The 19,508-nt window shown below is 60.1% G+C and overlaps 1 protein-coding gene across 4 annotated transcripts; it reads left to right on the top strand.

Annotated features, from left to right (window-relative positions):
* The first annotated feature begins 3,306 nt into the window (after nt 1-3,306).
* Nucleotides 3,307-17,937, top strand: HM13 (histocompatibility minor 13). 4 transcript variants are annotated; one of them, XM_055814346.1, is made up of 15 exons: nt 3,308-3,525; nt 4,963-5,061; nt 6,963-7,045; nt 8,540-8,628; nt 9,441-9,526; nt 9,618-9,743; nt 11,684-11,741; nt 12,328-12,411; nt 12,669-12,705; nt 13,818-13,920; nt 14,498-14,582; nt 16,465-16,574; nt 16,618-16,636; nt 16,786-16,975; nt 17,547-17,937. In XM_055814346.1, exons 1-15 carry the CDS (start codon nt 3,352-3,354, stop codon nt 17,626-17,628), a joined length of 1,425 nt encoding a protein of 474 aa, XP_055670321.1. In that variant the 5' UTR covers nt 3,308-3,351; the 3' UTR covers nt 17,629-17,937. The 4 variants fall into 4 exon arrangements, with proteins under 4 accessions (XP_055670320.1, XP_055670321.1, XP_055670318.1 ...); XM_055814343.1 differs by lacking the exons at nt 16,465-16,574; nt 16,618-16,636; nt 17,547-17,937 and having other exon boundaries at nt 3,311-3,525; nt 14,498-14,583; nt 16,786-16,993; XM_055814344.1 differs by lacking the exons at nt 16,465-16,574; nt 16,618-16,636; nt 16,786-16,975 and having other exon boundaries at nt 3,315-3,525; nt 14,498-14,583.
* Nucleotides 17,938-19,508: the final 1,571 nt, after the last annotated feature.

Here is a 19,508-nt window from a genome sequence, read left to right as displayed (position 1 = left end):
GGTGCTGGTCTCTGCTGGGTCCCTGCCATGGGGAGCCACATCCCAGAGCCATGTGGCTGGATTCAGGCCTGGTTCCTTGCCCACGGCTGGGCCAGAGGATCTGCCTCCTGCTCCAGCCAGGCTTTGGTGGGCTCCAGCTTCACCAGCTGAAACCTCTCAGGGCAGGGAGAGCTTCTGGTTGCCGCCCATAGTGGAAAAACTGCTTTCTCACCCAGTGGTTGCAGCATTGTCCCCTGTGACGGCAGAACCCCCAGCCCCCCTGCACCTCTCAGCTCCCAGTCTGCTCTGGAGAAGCCTCTGGGAAGGGCTGAGCTCCACTGAGGTGCAGCTTTCCAGCCCCCAGGCACCGTGGGAGCCTGGGCAGGGAGCCGGCACTTGGTGGCTCCCGCTGCCCCGGGAAGGGCCGGGAGGCAGGAGCCGGGCAGTGTGGCACCAGCTGCAGCGCTGCACAGCCGGGAAAGGACGTGCTTGGCTGCAGCAAGCAGTGAGTGACCCCGGGCACCCGGGGAGGTGGTGCTGGAGCTGTGTGGGCTCTGCCGGTTGTTTTTAGGCTGTGCTGCCAGCAAGCAGCCGGGACGCCATGGGATAACCTGCTCAGCGGCCCCAGGCCCAGCGCCAGGGAGGATCAGCGGTGCCCTCCCTCCCTAGGTCAGGTCGGGAGTTTCCACTCACTCTGTGGCTCGAGTGTGGGGAGCCACTGGCTGCGGCCAGCACCGTGCAGCCAGAGAGGGGGTCACTGGCGCAAAGGGGAAGCAGGGATGGGGCAGCAACCCAGTGGGAAAACAGTCTCTCCACAGGTGCAAACCCCAGTGAGGGTTTCTCCCTGCCAGCTCTGTCCCTGGGACTGGGGAAGCCCACTCGGGTTTTGCTCTGTGCTGCCCAGTGCCTCCCTGAACTGTTGGTGACAGTGACATTGCTGCTCTCTCCTCGCCGTGGCTCTGGCCCTGGCTGCTCTGCCAGGGCCCTGTCCCGGAGCCCCCCCACAGCAGCTCCTGGTGCCGCTGGATGCAATGCTGCAGTTCACACAGCATTGGCCACACTGGGCCTGGGGGCTGCACAGCAGAGACAGGGGCTCCTTCCTGCTGCCAGTGTCTCCCACAGCTGCAGCCGGCATTTCCCTGCTGCAGGAGGTGGCGGCGAGGGGGGGGCGGGGGCACGGGGTGGAAAGTTGGCAGCCGGCAGAGAGGGGAGTGGAAAGAATGAGCTCAAACCCAGAAAAATGCGGCTGTGCTGGAGGGTGGGAGGAGAGGCCAAGGGGGACCACGGCGAGGCACTGAGAAACGAGGGAGGAAGGAGGAGGTGCGGGCGGGGGGGCGGGGGCTGCCTGCAGCCCCCACTGGTCCCACACCTGGGGCAGGTAGTGCCGGGGTTCAGCAGCCCCAGCCCCCCCAGCAAGTGCTCTCGGGGCTGTCCCAGTGCCAGCTGTCCCTGCATGGCCATCGGCCCTGCTGCAATCTCCCCAGCCCCACCTGCTCCCCAGCGCTATTAGTCCCCATGCCATTCCCTGGTACCATCAGCCCCAGTGCCACCAGTCCCGGTGGTTGCTGCTCTGCCCCCTGCCTCCCTGGGACAAGGACCCCGTGGGCTCCCAGCCGGTGCATGGCCGCACCGGGATGCCAGCCCTGAGAGCTGCCCCAGCCCTCCCCACACACCAGCCCCGTTCAAACGGGCTGCAGAGACATGACTGGTTTTTTTGTTCAGTTCCCTCAGTGGGTGCACAAGGAGATCCCAGCCACCACGGCAAAACCCGCTCCCACCCGGGCCACATCTCAGAGCCTAGAATGGGGCTGGAGCGCTGCAGGGCTGTGGTGTGCGGGCAGCGCAGTGGAGGTGAGGCTGGGAGGGGAGGCATCACCCTGCGTCCCCTTTGCCAAGGGTTCCCAAGCCAAGCCAGGGTTTAGGGGGAGGGTGGGCACCCCGAGGGGTCCATAAGGGTCTGGGTGAGGGGGTCGATAAGGGGGTCAGTGCTGTGCCAGGCCAGGCCATGGCAGGCAGCAGGGTGTGTGTGGGCACGCTGCCTGCGTGGCTGCCTGCTGCTGCCCTTGGTGCCTGTCCTTCTCCTTTGTGGGAGAGTTAGTGGCAGGGAGAGGACAGCATCCTGGGCAGGAGGCCAGCCCTGCAGAGAGGGGTTCCCAGGAGGCCTTTCCATCTGCCCTCTGCCTGAAACACAAAACTATGAATCACCCCTGGTCCTGAAATAGATTCCAGGAAGAAAACATTAAAAAAAAAAAAAATTAAATTGCTTTTTAATCCCTTCTGTGCTCCCTTCCCCTGCCCGTGGCTCAGATCTAAACTAGGGGCAGCACCATTTAACTTTTCTCAATCTTTTCCTTTGCTGATGTCTCTGCTTCTCAGCAGACTCTCGTCCTGGCGAGGGCGATAGGGATGCGCAGCACCAACACAGAGGAGCTGGGGAGGAGGAGGAGGCTCGGTGGCACAGCCAGGCTGCCAGCGGCTTGGGAGGGGAGGGAATATTTGTGAGGAAAACACGCATTTCAGCCAATTTTCCAGCAGAGCCCTGGCCCCGGTCCAGCGGCAGGGAGAATTTGCTGCCATTTATGAAGCATTTTTACAGAAGGGCTGTTTGTGCAGCCACGGGTGGGCTGGGGCAGGTCATGGGGGAGCCCCAGCAGCGCAGGGGGGTCCTTGAGAAACAGCAAAGGGCAGGAAAACCCAGGGCAGGATGGAGGAGAAGCCCAACTCGCTTGGGCTGGTGGTGGCTGCAGCTGCCACCTTCCCACTTGTGGCTGCGGGGGGCTGGGTCCCCCCTGGCCGCAGGGACCCCCAGACTCTCACCCACTCCTGGCACCGTGGGATCCAGGCAAGAAGGGCCAGGCCTGTGGTCAGAACCCCCTGCCTGTACGTGGACAGCACCGCTGCGCTCCCCCTTGCCGGCACAGCGTCAGCACGGACCTCTGGGAGCCAGGATAAACCACCATAAACCGGGGTGATGCAGGGCTCCGGGGGCCGAGGCGGCACAGCCCGAGCCCAGGCTGGTGTGGGCACTCCACCAGCGGGACCACTGGCGCTGCTCCGTCCCACCGGCCCCGGGCTGCCCTCACGGCTCCCGGCCCACCCGCGGCACGGGGAAGCCGGGCCCACCGCCGTGCCCTGCGGCGGGAAGCCAGCCCGGAGCCCGGCCCCGAGCGGGGCGGCTGTGGGGGCCGCAGGCCCCGGTACGGGCTAGGCCGCGCGCAGGCCCCCGGCTGCCGGTCTCCTAGCAACGCGGCCCGGGTTACCGGGGGCGTGCTCAGCGTCGGCGGCGTCGACGTTTGACGCACTTCCGGTCGGTAAGAGGACGTGTCCCTGGCGCGCGCGGGCCGGAAGCGGACGGCGGCGGGAGCAGCTGTCATGGAGGAGGCCGCGGCGCACAACGGTAGCGCCGCCGGGGCCGGGGCCCCCGCGCCCGCCCGCCCGCCCGCCACCCCCGAGGGCATGGCGCTGGCCTACGGCAGCCTCGTCCTCATGGCGCTGCTGCCCATCTTCTTCGGAGCGCTGCGCTCCGTCAGCTGCGCCAAGAGCAAGGTACCCCCGCGGCCCCGGGGCGGCCCGGCCTCCCCCCAGCCCGGGCCCGGCGGCGGGGGCTTCCCCCGCCCCTCCCGGGAGACCCTCCGGGCCTCGCTCCCCCCGCCAAGGTGGCCCCGGCCCCCCCCGGTGCCCCGGCCCGGCGGCTGTCTGTGCCCCTGGCGAGGCAGAGAGCCCTGCGCCCCGGTGGAGGCGGGGGGCCCCGGGAGAGATCTGGCCTCCCCCGGCTCTTCTCCGGCCCCGGCCCCATAAATGCAAGTGCTGCAGAACTCACCGCCGCCCCGTCGTCCGGCAGGAGGTGCAGCGCCGGGGGGACTCATGGGTGGCTTTGCTCCCGCGTCCCGCAGCGCTGGGGCTGGTCCCCGGCGCGCTGCCCGCACTGCCCGCACTGCCCCTGCAGCCCAGCTGTTGCTCCTCTGTCTTGCTCCTGCCCTCGCTGGTAGCAGCTGAGACTCAAATTCCAACACTTTGGCTCCTGATGTTCAGGAGAAGGGACTCTTTTACACAGGCAGATTTATTACTATTTTTTAGAAGCCCCTTGTCCAGCCTTAAGCCTTAAATCAGGGGGTTCAGATGATTTTAGTGGGGTTCCTGGCAGCCCGGGCAACTGAGATCACAGCCGAGCAGGGCCTGGCTGTGGTTTGGGGGGGGATTTCTCTTTGCTCACACCACAGGGAGCCAGCCGCTCTTTGGGCTCTTGTTTCTGCACCGCTGAGTACTGTGTGGCAGTTGCCGTGCCCGGCATAAACTGCTGTTCCTTCATGGGGTTGTTTTGCTTCCACTGACATGCACTCTGTCTGGCACTGGCCACAGGTGTTTGCCTGTGCAAGATTAGATCTCTGAGCAGCGGCCAGCTGGGCAGGGAAGCAGGCAGGGCAGCAGGCAGCCCTCTGCCTCTCAGATGAAAGTCTCTCCTGGGAAATGCCTTGAAAAGGGGCTGGTTCAGCTGGTGCAAAGATGTCTCGGAAGGCGAAGGGGGTTTATAAATTGACGGCTTTTGAGCACAAGGAGTACCCCAAGAGCGAGGTGAAGGATAAAAAGGTGATTGGAGAGAAACATCATTCAGAGAGTTATTGACATATGGTGCGCACAGATGGGAGGGCTGATGGGGACAGCTGGCTATAAGCAGCGAGGGACCCCACCTCCCCTTTGGGTAGGGAGGGACAGGAACACCAGTGCAGGGTTTTTTTCCCTTGTCCAAGAGGAAAAAAGCAGTAAATTGTGGCAGCCCTTGGAAGGATGAGTGCAACGTTTGCTTTTTCCATCTCAGGCTCTGCCTGTGACACAGCACTGCCTCTTGAAATGATGGGGGGGGCAGTGGGTGTCCCGCCCGGCTTCAAGCCGCTGTGGAGTCCCACTCATGTCTGTTCACCTTCTGCACAGGTATGAAGCCAGAGTAGGGACTGATCCACTCCTCTCCTCTCCTCCCCTCTCCAGAACTCCTCGGAGATGCCAGAGACCATTACCAGCCGAGATGCTGCTCGTTTTCCCATTGTTGCCAGTTGCACCCTTCTGGGGCTCTACCTCTTCTTTAAAGTAAGTGAGCAATGCCAGCAGGTGCTGGAGCCGCTGCCTGCCATCCTCCCTGCCTGGTCAGGAGCTCCCAAAGTGGGGCTGACTTGATTTTTGGCCCTTAGTGTTGGGACAGAAAATGTTTAAGGCTGCACAGCTCGAGTTCTTCAGTGTCACTGCGCAGGAGGACATCCATTCTCGTGTGAACTGTCACAGCTTGGGGGAAATCAGGGCCTGTTTGTGCACAGGTTGGTTCTGGAGAGCTGCTGTGGGGCAAGTTCACCCTTGCGCTCTGTCTGCCTCAGTGGGCCGACCTGACAGTGCACAGAAAATCAGAGGGTGCCAGGGACTCCTGAGTTGCAAATGCTGCTGTCTCAGTGTTGTGCTCCATGCTGTGGTTCCAAAGCTGTCTTGGCTGCAGGCCTGGGGGATTGCTACCTTGTGGGTGAGCCCCTAGGTATTCAACATGAAGTCTTTTACATGTGCAGACCCAACAAGCAGAGTTAGATGACCATTCCTGAGTCACAGGAGATCCCAGCAGCAGGTGCTCTTGGCTGTGTAGAGAAGATATCTTGGCGTAAAGCCCCTTTGGCTGTGCATGCTGTGGCTGAGCTCCTGGAGAGGCCTGATGAGCCATGGGGTCACCACAGCCAGGAGCTGAGCAGTCCTGTCAGCTCAGCACCTTCCAGCCCTGCTGGCCTGGGCTGCCTGCAAGGTAGCAGGGTGCTTCTGGCTGCCCAGGAGATGAGGTTTAAGGTGCAGAGTTGGGAATACTGCAGTTTACAGTCCCTTTTCTGGTAACTCTTGCAATTACCATGCAATAGCTGACTGATGCTGTGGGCTCCTGCCCTGGGTTAAGTGGGCTGATGGCTGTGTCCTGTTGGTCCTCACCCTGATGTGGGCCTGGGTGCTGGCCTGTGTTGTGGCTGCAGCAGAAAGGCGAGTGCATGCCACAGCCTGCGCAGCCACAGAGGTCAGCTCTGCAGCAGCAGACAGGATCAGGCCTCCCCAGCAATATGTCCTGCTTTCCCAGCAGGGAAGTTTAGCCTGTGTGCTCACTGGGGCTGCAGTTCCTCTTTTAGGTCACCAGTAGTAAAGCCAAGCATCTGCTGAGCCTCTTCTGATGGTGGGGTATGGAGCAGGCCCACCAGACCTTGCCGCCCGAGCCCCTCTGGCCACTGACAGGACCCCCAGCAGCCCACCCCTTCCCTGTGGCCCATGTCTCAGGGTACTCTTCCACCTCCTCAGGTGCCTTTTCTGTCTCTTGCTGCTGGCTGGGATAGAGACACCAGGAGAAGAAGTACTGGATGTGCAGTGTGGCCCTGCTGCAGTTGCTGCATGATCAGAGGCTCTTCCTTTTAATTTCCGCAGCCTGCCATGAGCACTCATATTCCAGCATTCCCCTTCCAGGAGAGCATGGAGGACCCCGGGGACCCTTGTTCTGGGCTGTAGGGGTGTGATCTGGTAGCAATGCAGTGTGTGCATTGGAGGGCAGGAGTTCTAATAACACGGTGTTTAATTAGGGCAGGATGCACTTGGCCCGCTGCAGTAACAGGGCAGGGGTGCTGCTGCTCCCCTCTGCCAGGACAGCCCCCAGGAGTGGTATGGTGCCTCGCTCCCTGCTTGGGCTCAGTCTGCAGGGGACAGGCTGGGGAAGCTCTGTCCTCCTTTCTGCAGTGCAGGAGTTATTTTTTGACCTGAGCAGCTCATAGATGCACAGCAACTTGTAGGCCCACTGTGCTTGTTCTGCGAGCACACAGCTATTTCCAACATATTTCCCATCAGCAGTGCATGAATTTGGGTTATTCCAGCTATTCTTCTTGCCTCCCTGGAGCACTGACACAGCAGCTGCTGATGGGAACATGAAGTGCTGTAGATGGGGAGGATGCTATGCTAACTAACCCCTCTTTGGATTTGTCATGCAGATATTCTCTCAAGAGTACATCAATCTTCTGCTTTCCATGTACTTCTTCGTGCTGGGGATCCTAGCCCTGTCCCATACCATCAGGTACAGCGGAGGGAAGGGTGCAACTGGGGCAGGGGTGTCCAAGGCTGCCCGCTTTGTGAGGCAGCAGGGTGTTGAGTTTTAACGGGGGGCTTCTAGAGGACCGTTGCCTTGCAGCAGAATCAAGTTCCAGCTCTAGAGTATTGTTCCTTGGTGGTGTGAAGGGCCCAGAGCATGCTGTGAACTCTTCCTTGGGGGATCCAAAGTTGGGGGGGTCCCAGCAATCCGGTACCCTGTACTGCATCACTGGGATAGCTCATGGAGGTGTGAGTGGCCACTATCGTGGGACAAGGCCAGCTCACCCTGAGGAGCTGCTATGGCCTGGCACAATTCTCACTGCCCTGTGGAGGGGAGAGCTCCTCTGCACCCATGTTCCCCTTATTGGGACAGCTGAAACAGGCAGCTGGAGTTCACAATAACATCCCCCAGCCTTGCGTGGATGCTTGGCACAAGGTTTTGAAAGCGTAGGCTGTTTCAGTAACTGAAAAAGTAAAACTGGTTTCCTGTTTCCTGAGCTCTAGGGCGTTGGGGACCAGAGGCTTTCCCTAGGCCGGTGCTGGGCAAGGGCTTTGTCTCTGCTCCCAGCTCTTCAGGAGAGCCATTCAGTGGTGGCCCACCCAGTTCTGGGTGCCCAGGGGGCTGCTGGGGGACACAGGGCGCATGCTGTGGTCTGGGGTGGGTCCTCCCTTCTAGTGGGTGATGCTCTGTGCCTGCTACCCTAGAGCGCTGGGAGGGAACGTCACATACGGCAGGTCAGACCTCTGGGGAGGACAAGGTCCCATGTCTGTGGCTTGGTGAGTGAAGCTGGGGCTCCTGCCAGTCTTTGGAGTGGAAAACTTGACTCCAGCTGCATCTGGAGTACTGTGTCCAGTTTTGGGCTCCCCAGTTCAAGAGAGACAGGGAACTACTGGACAGGGTCTAGCAGAGGCTACAAAGATGCTGAGGGGACTGGAGCATCTGCCTTATGAGGAAAGGTCGAGAGAGCTGGGCCTGTTTAGCCTGGAGAAGACTTGAGAGGTGATCTTATCAATGTCTACAAATATCTTAAAAGTGAGTATCAAGAGGATGGGACCAGGCTCTTTTCAGTGGTGCCCAGCAACAGGACAAGGGCAATGGACAGAAACTGCAACACAAGGAAGTTCCATCTGAACGTGAGGAAAAACTTCTTTGCTTTGAGGGTGACAGAGCACTGGAACAGGCTGCCCAGAGAGGCTGCAGAGTCTCCTTCTCTGGAGACATTCAAAACCCACCTGAACGCGACTCTGCAACCTGCTCTAGGAGAACCCGCTTTAGCAGGGGGTTGGACCAGATCTCCAGAGGTCCCTTCCAACCCCGACCATTCTGTGATGCTGTGATTGTGTGAAAACCTGGCATTTCCCCATCTCGGGAGGGGGTGTGGGCTGATGGCTGTGCTGCAACACCATCATTCAGAGGTGCTGGGCAGCGTGTCCTGCGGGGTTTCTGTCAAACTGCCCTTCTCTACACCTCTCATTTCAGCCCCATGATGAACAGATTCTTCCCTGCAAATTTCCCCAACAAACAATACCAGCTTCTCTTCACCCAGGGCTCCGGGGAAAACAAGGAGGGTATGTTGGCTCACTGGTCTCCTGGGGGCCTGAATGTTTTCTGCCTTTACTGTTCTGGTTTTTGTCACTTGATGCTTTGACTTCCAGCCGATTGAGACAACCTTATCCAAGATTTGCCTCTTACTGCCCGCTACGCTTCTGTAGCCAATGTAAGCCCAGTGTATCCCTGCAGAGCTGGGGCTGCCGTGTGCATCTTCTTGCACTGGCTGGTGCTCTCCCTCTCTGCTGCTGGTGGCTGGCAGCGAAACTCCAGAAACAGATCCCAGAGTGCTATAGGAAATGGAACTAGCACTGTGGTTAGATTCACTGCCTTTATTTAAGCTCTTTGGGTAGCATAGTACTGACTTTTTTGTGCTGCCTTATCTGATTCAGTCTTGGCACTGGTAGAAGATGCTTTGATAAGTATCCTGCCCAGTAGCTTTACTGGTAAGGGAACAGTGAATTGCAAGAATTTTTCTAGTGATACCACCAGGAGTTAACTGGTGCAGGAAGAGGGAGAAGATTTGCCTCTCCATGCCTTAAACAGTGCCTGAATCCAATTTCCTCATTGACAGAAGGATCGCAGATGCTGTCCATGTGGCAGAGTCTGGCTGAAGGAGAGGGGCTGAGCTTGCCAGGGCCGGCTGCTCACTCGCTTGCAGTTTGTACTTGTTTACTGTGGGCATGGCCGTTCCTGTGGGTACAGTCCCTTCATTTAGGACGTAAGCGCTCTGGTCTGTGTTGCTGCGCTGCTGTAGTCACCCATCTCTGCCCTGCGCGGGAAGGGGAGCTACCTGCACTGCCCAAAATCTGCCTTCTCTGTTTTATTGCAGAAATAGTGAATTACGAGTTTGACACCAAGGATCTCGTATGCCTGGCCCTGAGCAGTGTTGTTGGGGTCTGGTACCTGCTGAGAAAGGTAAGCGAGCCGCAGCCCTGTTGCAGGGAGGCTGAGGCAATGGCTGGGCACGTGCAGTGGGACCCAAATCCCTTTTTCCTATCATTCTCAGCACTGGATTGCCAACAATCTCTTTGGGCTGGCGTTCTCCCTCAACGGGGTGGAGCTGCTGCACTTGAACAACGTCAGCACTGGCTGCATCTTGCTTGGGGGCCTCTTCATCTACGACGTCTTCTGGGTAAACGGGAGTGTTCCCCGGGGCGGACGCGAGTTGCAGCCGTTGGCGGAAGGCATGTGCGTGGCGTTACGCCTCTTTGGAGGCAGCACGCTGGCTGGACACACGTTTGCAGTCAGGATTTCCACTTTCTCAGCCCAAAGGCGTGTGGTGGGGATGATGACAGAATCAAACAGTGGCAGAACGTGGCTCAGCAAATGCATTTTCTTTTAATCTCTGGCTTAGAAAGCCCAGGGCTGGCAGGGATCCTAGCTAGGCTGTTGGGTACCCAGGTGTGTGGCATATCCAGTTCTGGTGACATGTATTCCCTGCTAAGGTCTTTCCAATGCCTGGTGGAGCTGCTGGGTGGGCTGGAGGACAAGGCTGCTGTGGGGCCTGCTGATCCTGCTTGTATGGGCTGTGCCTCTGCCAGCTTTGTTAGCATCCTTCTGTTCTCTCGCACAGAGAACCAAACACTGGAATGCCTCCAGTCTCTTTCCCTCAGCCAGTGCACCACCCTGACATCTTCATTTTGAGGTTTTCGTCATGTCTCTGCAGTGGGCCTGGAGGAATGTTTCTCCTTGCAATGCCCATATTTGCCAGTCCTTTCTGCTGCCTCCACCTTCTGAATTACTGTGTTTCCAAATGTCTGAGACACTTGTATACCTTGAGGTCTGTCCAGCAGCTCTGCAGCTGCCTTGAGTAATCATTCTCTATTTAAGCCTGGCTACTGTATGTTATTTTGCACTAGGCTGGTGCTGTCCCTGCTTCACAGGCTTGTTAACAGTCTCAGCTCTGTGGTTTGTTAGCCTGTGTGCCATTTGCTCTGCTGCTGTCAGCTGGAGAGGATTCAGCCCTCCTGGCTTAGCACACCCAGTGCCTTGCGCCCTGCTCGGGGTGCAGGTGTCTTCCCAGTACTTGGGAGATGGCAAGAGTGCAACCCTCGCTGCTCTGCACTTGCTGGCTGTCTCCTGCCTCAGCCTCCCTGGCAGGTCAGTGTGTTGCCGGAACCTCACAGAAGGGCCATCTTGAAGTGGAGACCCTCTTACTGTGCCCCTCTGCAAGGACCAATTGCTTGGATCTTAGCATGAATTTAATCACAGTGAGATCCAAGGAGGAAGGAGAACTGCTCCGTGGATTGATGATACTGCCCCCTGCATAGTCTTGGGATGAATTTGCATGTGATGCTTTTCCCTGGTCCCAATGCAGAGTCCTGTCACTCCATGGTCATGCCCAGAGCTTGCTGCACCTTGTGGGAGTTAATCTGATGCCCGGTGCTTGCTTTAAGGTTTCTCTTTAATCCCTAGCTCTAGGATCTTGCTGGTGCTAACCAGCACCTGGTTTATGTGCCTGCTGCTGGTGTAGCCAAGACTGGAGGCTTGGAGATGAAAAGGGAACCGAAATAAGGGTGGTTGACCTATGTGTTTACAGTCCATCCCCTAAATGACGCCAGTATTTAAAGCTGATAGTGCAGTACAAATAAATGACCTCAGAGTAAAATACAGCTGATCTGTCAATTGCTCTGGTCCCCATTGGAGTTTTATGGGCAGCAGCCTGCCACTGGCTGGGACTGTCTGCTGGCACCTCCTGCCCTCAGATAATGTCCTGTGCAGCAGTCAGGCTTTCCACTGAGTTGACTAATTAGAGCTGAACTGACCCGCAGGGGTAGGTGCTGAGGAAGGCCAGGTGGTGGGCAGCACTGCAGCTCTGCAATGTGAGTGGGAGCTGTCTCCCTGGTGCCATTCAGGAAGCAGGATGGATGTGACATGCTCACCTCCTTGAGTGCTGTCCTGTGCCTTCTCCCCTGGGCAGGAGCCTCACTCGCCGGACTCTCTGCACAGTTTGGCAGCTCTTTTGCTGCTCTGTCACTGAGGCCAGTCTGCGTTGTGAAGTGAGGCTGTAGCTGAGCATGCTCCTGTTCCTGTGCAGCTGTGATCACCCAGGACTCCTCTGCTTGCCCCTAGGTCTTTGGCACCAATGTGATGGTGACAGTTGCCAAATCGTTTGAAGCCCCAATAAAACGTGAGTAGATCTTCCCTGTGTGCTGGAGGAGGGGCTGTCTGTTCTGCTGCAGTCGCTGCCCTGTACACCCTCTGCCTTCTGGAGATAGCTCAGAAGGTGGGACATGTGCAGGAAGGTTTCCTGCTAGTGACCCCCTTAGCTGCCTGGTGACACCGACCTGCAGGGAGCAGGCCAGGTCTCTGGAGGGGGATGGTTTGCTGAGCCCTGAGCTGGCTCCATTAGTCTGCACCCTCAGAGCAGCCAATTCCACCTCAAAAAAAAAACCAACAAACCAGCATGCAAAAGACCCCACAGACCCCCCTAAAAGAGAGTGAATTCGTGCTTTGTTGAGCACGTAGTAGTTTGGGTCCTGGGAGCTGGGCTTGAGTGCTGTGCATGGGGCTGGCTGCAAACCCCTTGGGTTCTCATCCTGGTGCCTGGAGTCATCTCAGGAAGGAGAAGGGGAGCTGCAGGGGAGGAGTGGGCCAAGGGCAGGGACAGGGGTCTTGCCCTGCTCCAGTTCCTTTTTGCCAGGCACAGCGGTGCTGCTGAGGTCTGCTCAGCACAGATGCTGCCCCCTCACTCTGCCTCCCTCTGCCCCTTGCAGTGGTTTTCCCTCAGGACCTGCTGGAGAAGGGGCTGGACGCTGACAACTTTGCCATGCTGGGTCTGGGAGACATTGTCATTCCAGGTAAGGACAGGAGAGGGGGAACGTGACTGGGATCCCCCATCTGGACAGGCTGCGGGGCCATGCCGAAGCCCTGGAGGTCTCTTGCCGGGCCTGGGGGCTTCGGGGACCCGGGGTGCGGGGCTTCCCCCAGGTGTGGGTGCTGTCCTGGTGCCTTGTGCCGCGAGGGGGCGCTGTGCGCCAAGGCACCGCCCGGCGCGGCTGCGGGTCCTGCCCTGCCCGCCCTGCTGCCGTCCCTCACTGTCCCCTTCTGCCCGCAGGGATCTTCATTGCCTTGCTGCTGCGGTTTGACATCAGGTGAGTGGGCGACAGGGAAGGGTCCCTGGCAGGTTGGATCTTGCAACATACTTGAACTGCTTTTGTAGAGGAAAAGGATAAAGGGAAGGCAGGAGCGCAGTCGTGCGCTCCCCTCCGGGGCTTGGCGTGGGACCCAGGAGAGTGGCTGGGACAGGGGGCGGAAGAGAAAGTTCTTGGAAGAGTAGATGTGAGCAGGGCTGGCTTTGTGGGTAAGTCCTGAGCACGGGGAGTGAGTCATTCGAGTTCACAGAGGTTGCTGTACGCATGGCAAGGTGGGCAGGGCAGGCAGCACAGGGGAAAGGGCCAGGCCAGCAGCACGTAACAGTGGGAGCCTCAACCATCTCCCTGGCACTGAGGAGGGGAGGGCAGGGTGGCTGTGGCTGTGCTCAGCAGTGAGGGGAAATGGTGACAGTGTGGGAAAGAGCCGGGGGTGCTGGCACCTGGGAAGTGCTCTTGTGGATGCAAATCAGTGCCTGGCATTGCTGGCTACTTCTGGATTGCTGTTGACGTTGGAAGCTCCTTCCTACGCAGAGAAGCTGCACCTAACACCAGGCTGTAGCTTTCAGCAGTTGCCCCACACTGAAAGTCTTTGGCTGGGGAGCTGCTGGGAATGGGCCCTTCGTGCGACTGCGGTGGTGTGGCCCCGCTCCCGCTGCTGTTGCACAGACCCTCCAGTCTGTGCCAGGTCTTCCAGGTGTTTCCACCCACATCCTGCCTGCACCTGCTGGGAATCTCAGTTCCCGTGGCCTGCCCTTTGATAAAACAGCACGTGCTGAGAGTGGGGTGCCAGGGACGGGCCGTGCTTCCCCCAGGAAGCTGGGTCCCACCCGGCACAGATTCCTCCCCTCCCTGTAGCTGTCCAGCAGCAGGATTGCACGCCTCCTTCTCTTCCCCAGCCCCTCACCTGGGTGTCACCCCATCCAGTCCCTCACTGCTCCTGCGGGGTTGGGGCTACGCTGGTGGCAGCCCCTGTGCTGGCCCGAGAGCACGGGCAGAGTACAGCTCCCCTCACCTCAGCATGGAGGGAGGCGACTGAGGGCACTGGGCAGCTCTGTTCCAGCCACTGGCGTCCCAGACCCGAAGTCACTGGGCTTTGCTCCCTTTCTCTACAGCTTGAAGAAGAACACACACACGTATTTCTACACCAGCTTTGTGGCCTACATCTTCGGGCTGGGCCTGACCATATTCATCATGCACATCTTCAAGCATGCCCAGGTGAGCTCTGCCGTGCTGCCTCCTGCAGATGCACATCCCAAGCAGGAAACACCAGCTTGGTCATGAGGTTCCTGCGTCATGCCAGGAAAAATCAGATACACTCCTTCTCTTGCCTTTGCTTTTCCAGTGTTGCCTGTACCTTTCCGTGCCCAAGGCTTCTGTGCCTGGCTGGAGCAGAGTCCTGTTTGGGGCAAGGCTGGCTTGGGCAGCTGTCTTTCCAACAACAGTACCTCTGCCAGGCTGCCCTGTGTTTTTGTGGCTCTTTACAACCAAAGGGCCCTTGAAAACCCACCCTCTGTGCTGTGGGGGCAGCCTGGGAGCCCGTACACTGTGGGTGCTGTCACTGCTCTGCGCAGGGGCCCTCTGTGTGTTCATGGCCTGCAGGGACCTCATGGTGAGGTCTTTGTGCTGCTGCAGCTGCAACTTGGGTCTCGAAGCTGCTTTCTGGGGCATTAACCTTCTCTGCCATGCTGTGACAGACGCTGCGGGTGCAGAGGGGACAGGGCCAGCTTGCCTCACGCTCCTCCTGAGGGGTGATTTTGTGGCTTGGTTTAACAGTTGTTTTTCTTCCCAACAGCCTGCTCTTCTGTACCTGGTCCCTGCATGTATCGGATTCCCACTTCTTGTGGCTTTGGCAAAAGGAGAAGTAACTGAAATGTTCAGGTGAGCGTCAGCTGGGGATGGAGCTGTTTTGCTGGCGGCACTGGAGTGCATGAAGCGTGCAGATGTTCCCACGCCTGGGCACAGCTGGGGGGACGAGTTCATCTGGGCATTCTCTGGGTGTGCACGTGCACGTGCGTGGGTGGAGAGAGCGGGTCTGTGTTTGTACACGCCGGCCCTGGCTCCAGCCACCTCCTTGTAACCGGGTGGGAGCTTTGGTGCAGTACCAACAGGCAGGCAGCATCTGGTATTGCTTTACGCCCTGGTGACAAACTCTTCCCGTGCGCTGGCAGGCAGGGGAGGGTGGGACCGCACACCTGGTGCTGAGATACTTGGTCATTGTGTCCCAGGGCCCGTGGGTGGGGGAGAATGGAGCTGGATCCAGCTGCAAGAGCAGCCAGGGCTGGTTTGAGCACATCCCAGCCTCCCCGCTCAGGTGAAGTATCCTGGTTTGCAGCAGCCTCCCTGCCCCAGGGATCGTAGGGACAGAGAGAGGAGGCTGTGCTGTGCTGTTGTGCTCTGGCCCTTCTCTCAGCCTGCCATGCGCCAGGCATTTGCCTGTTTGCTGTCAGTGGGCAGCTTTTGGCCACCTGCCTGTCCTCTCTGAGCTGCACGGAGCGTGGTCTGGCCTGCCTGGGAGCTTTCTCCACTACACTCATCCAGTTGTGCTCACAGTTCAGTGGTGGCCCAGTGCAGTTGCTTGTTTGAGAATGGCTGAAGAAGAGGAGGGAGGGGAACATCCCAAAGCAGTGTTTGCACCCCGCAGCCTCCCTGTTCTGGGAGTGCCTGAGCCTCCAGCCTGGTCAAAGGGAAACCAGCATCCGACTGGGGTACAGCAGGGAGCTGGCTGTGCTCGCCACCTTCCCCTCCCCTGGGAGATGCAGGTATGCATGTTCCCACCAGGCTGTCAGCCGGGCCGGCTCCCCAGCCCTGCTGCACCTGCCCATCCTTTGATGTTTGCTTCTGACAATCGCTGCTGCAGGCGCTGAGTGTCCTGGGATCGTCCTTCCTGTGCACCTGGGATCCTGCAGCCGCTCTCCCCCAGTGCCGTGACTCACCAGCTGACAGCAGCACCACCTCCCGCACCAGGAAACTGGGGAGAGACGCTGTGAGCCTGGCCAGCCAGGCAGCGAGGGGCCTGGGGAGCCCAGCAGTCGGGCACGGGGGGCTAGTGCCCCCACAGAGCATTTGCACAAGCTGCTGCTGTTTGCCGAGTGCTGCTAGGCCAAGTGCAGGAGGCTTGGGGGTTGCAACCTTGACGGGCCCTGGGGTCCAGCCCCCCTCAAAGCTGCTCCAGTTGCTGGCAGAGGAAGTGGGAAATGATGGGACCTATGCCTGGAGGGCAGCGGCTCCCACCGCACGAATCTCACCAGGTGTAGCTCACCTGCGTGGCTTTGGTGCACCCTGATCGTCCCCCCTGCACTGACAGCAGCCCGGAGCTGGCAGTTCCCCTGTGGTCTCAGCCAGCCAGCTGCCTGCGCGCAGTGAGCTGCCTGCACGGGGTGTCTCACAGCAGCCGTCAGGTGCCGTGGGAGAGGGCAGCGAGGGTCTGGTGCCCTGGCGAGTACAGGCAGTGCTGGGGGGAGTGGTGTGGGAGCAAGCAGATCTGTGCTGCAGGCCTGGGGAAGGGGTGCTGATGGAGCAGAGGTGGATGATAATCAGGGTCAGTTTCACAGCTCCCAGCCTTGCCAAGTCTCCCTAGGCAGGCAGTAAACTTCACTCTGCCTCTGTCAGCAGTGGGGAACGCGTCGTGCTGCTCACGCCTCCTGCAGACCCGCTGTCCTCGCTTCAGCGGGAGAGGCTCTGCCACATCAGTCTGCTTCCTGCACAGCCCCTGGGCCGCCCTGCCACTGCCTTCCCAGCGCCCAGGCTTGCTGTTCTGTGGGTTCTGGCTGCCGGGCCCTATGCGTGCCAGTGGGAGCTGCCTTCTCCCCGGGTCTCAGCCCTCGCTTTCCCTTGCTGCAGCCCTGCCCTGGGGTCTGCAGGCAAGGGGGGTGCAGGCAGGAGCCTGCCAGCACAGCCCCGGGGCCACCCCAGGCTGAGCTAGTGGGTGCCAGCAGCTGGAGGGGACAGCAGGCTGCCTGCACAGGGGGTGGGTTTGCAGCAGTCTTACTCCAACACTCTTCTGCTTTTTCTCTCTCTTCCCCCTCTCCTTTCTGTCCTCGTCTTTCCCCTTTCCCTTCCTGCTTCCTCTCTCTCCTGCAGCTATGAATCCTCTGCTGAAATCTTGCCACACACACCAAGACTTACCCACTTCCCCACCGTGTCTGGCTCGCCGGCCAGCCTTGCTGATTCCATGCAGCAGAAACTGTCCTGTCCCCGCCGACGCCGGCAGCAAAGCCCTAGTGCCATGTAGCGATTGCACGCGGTGCCCTTTGTCTGTCGCTCTGGCCAGGTAGGGGCCAGAGGATCTGACATCTCTGCCCTCGTCGTGCTTCCTGCTGGAAGGCAGCGCTCCCGGGTTTCCTTCACCAGGGCCTCGGGGCCGGTGCTGGGGGGGATTTGCAGCCAGAGGAGCAAGACCTTGGGGGTCTGTTGATCTTTCTGTGGCTCCCCCCGCTAACCGGCCCCCCTGGCTCCAGTACTCAGCAGGGCAGTGGGGGGGGAAGCGTGGTGCTATCCAGGATATCTGATGGTGCTCTGGGAAGCAAGGGCAGAGCCCCGGGCACTGAGCTGGCCTGACAGCTCGACTGGGGGAAGCCCTACCCCTGGCTGGTCCACCCCATCCCTGGGGGTGTCAGGGGGGTGTTGCACCGCTCATCTCCCTGTCTGGGCTCTGCCCCATCAGGCTTCCTGCGCTGGGGGGGCGATTGCTGGAGCTGACCTCCTCATGGGCACAGCCTGGCTGGTGCGGCAGGGCTGACCCCCAGCCGATGGCCTGGGGCTGGGCTGTCCCTGCCTGGCACAGGTCTCTGTCCCCAGAGAAGGTCTGGCCTCACTCATTCCTTTGTCCCTCTCGTTCCCAGCTACGAGGAGAGCTCTACCCGCAAGGAGGTGCCGGGGGCCTCCAAAGAAGAGATGACAGAAGCCTCCAAGAAGGAGAAGTGACCTTGCCCACGGGCTATGCCTGGCACCGCTGGGCTGGGGCCCTTCCAGACCCTCCACAAGTGACAGACGACGAAACAATTGTGCAAGAGCATCGTGTTGTGTGTGTCGGAGCAGCCACCCAGGTGGGGTATCGATGTATGCCGCATAGCCACCCCCCTCCCCCCCCAGCTGGCCCCCCGGGGCCACACCGCTGCCCCCCTGCCTATCTTCCTATGGGGGTACAAGGGGAGGGGGGGGCAAACCACAGGCCGGTTTTTAAATTTTGTATTGTGCATTTGCTTTCTCTCATATTAAACTATGTCGAAGGAAGGAGTGCTGGTGTGGCAGTGCCAGGGCCGCTGCTCCAGCTTGTATCCCCGCTCAGCCGCCTGCCAGGGCCGCCATTGCCATCCCAGCTCACCAGCAGCCACCTTCCCCCTGTGGGGCCCGTGGCCGTTGTCTGGCTGTTTCCAAGTGACCGTCCCCTTCCCCCTCCAGTGCTCAGCCTTTCCCCAGCCTGTGCCCCTCCCCGCAACACCCAGATTTGGGGCCCTGGTTGCTGAACACCCGCACCCACCGCCAGCCTGTGCCTGGGTGTGTTCGGGCCAGGGTCTGGCTCCCGAGCGGGGTGACTGAGCAGGGATCGGGGTGCAGTAGCCTGGCAGGATGGGGATGTGCTCTGCCTTGACTGCCGGGGCTGAGCCCCCACAGCTTGGGGGAGAGCGGGCATGGAGGGAGAGAGCTGGGTGACCCCAAACCCAGCCCCGGAGTGGGATGAGGGGAACGGAGTGGGATGAGGAGAACGTGGGCTGTCCCACCTCCTTGCAGGGTGCCAGGCGCCAGCCTGCAGCCCCTGGGGCTGGGACAAGGCGGGGGGGGGGGGGGGGGGGGGGGGCGGTGCAGGCAGGAGGGCTGGGGCAGCTGCAGGCAGGGGCAGCTCCAGCAGTCGCCTCAGCTCTCACTGGGGCCGGCTGCTGCGTGTCCTGCAGCACCAGCAGTGTCCTCCCTGGCCGCCCTCGGGGCAGGCATGCGGAGGACCCTGCATCCCTCCGACCATGCCCACTGCCAGAATAAATAGAAAGTGTTTGCCGGCTTGGCAGCCCCTCCACAAAAGCCGTATTGAACCATTATTCCCCACGTCGGCTGTGAGCACTAAAAGTGGCGCCTCGCGTTCTGCCATCTAATGACCCTTCGCAGTCTCCTACAGATGTTTTCTATGACTTACAGCTCCTTTTCCAACAGCCCTGTCCGCAAAAACAAGAGGGGCCACTTTAATTCCAATTAAATACCTCCAGCTAAGCAAACAGTGTGCAGCAGGGCTTGGGTATGGCGCAGCCGCCAGGCCCGGCCCACGGAGTCGCTGAGTCTAGACTCCAGATGTGATTTCACCAGCCTCCAGTGTTCCGTGGAAAAGGACGCTGGCTCTGCCGCAGGGTGCAGCACCCTGCCCCGTGCCGGGGCCCACTCAGCGCCGCGGTGTGACAGTGCGTGCCCCCCGCTGCGGCTCTGGCACTGCGTCCTGAGCCACTGCAACCTCCCTGCCTTTGTGTGGTGGGAGCCTGCTGTCACCATGGCATTGCACCTGTCCTGTGCAGCCTCCGGAGCCCCCAGGTGTGCAGGAGCAAGCGGGGGTTTGGGCATGGTACCCCTAGTGCCAGCATCACCCTGCGGGGCTCAGGGCAGCTCGTGCCAGCTCTGTACGTGTGGTGGGAGCACGGCAGCAAGCCAGGGGCTTGCCCAGGGCCCAGGGCTGTGGGGAGCGGAAGGCCTGGGGAGGGGACAGAAGGGTCACCCCTCACCCTGCCTGGCCGATAAGCTGTGGCCGGCCGGGAGGAAGGAAACAGGCCGAGCCCTGCGAGGAGCCGGCGCCTCAGTGGCCCCGGGTTCGCTCGCCCGCTGCA

Source organism: Falco peregrinus, chromosome 9 (assembly GCF_023634155.1).
Source record: "Falco peregrinus isolate bFalPer1 chromosome 9, bFalPer1.pri, whole genome shotgun sequence".
Lineage (NCBI taxonomy): Eukaryota > Metazoa > Chordata > Aves > Falconiformes > Falconidae > Falco > Falco peregrinus.
This window is presented reverse-complemented; position numbering and strand designations above follow the sequence as displayed.

Bases quoted from the DNA above. Each gene is read 5' to 3' on its own strand.
- HM13 (XM_055814346.1), top strand. From the start codon at position 3,352: ATGGAGGAGGCCGCGGCGCACAACGGTAGCGCCGCCGGGGCCGGGGCC. The intron at 3,526-4,962 runs GTACCCCCGCGG...TCCCCTCTCCAG, and splicing joins TCAGCTGCGCCAAGAGCAAG to AACTCCTCGGAGATGCCAGA. The intron at 7,046-8,539 runs GTACAGCGGAGG...CTCTCATTTCAG, and splicing joins GCCCTGTCCCATACCATCAG to CCCCATGATGAACAGATTCT.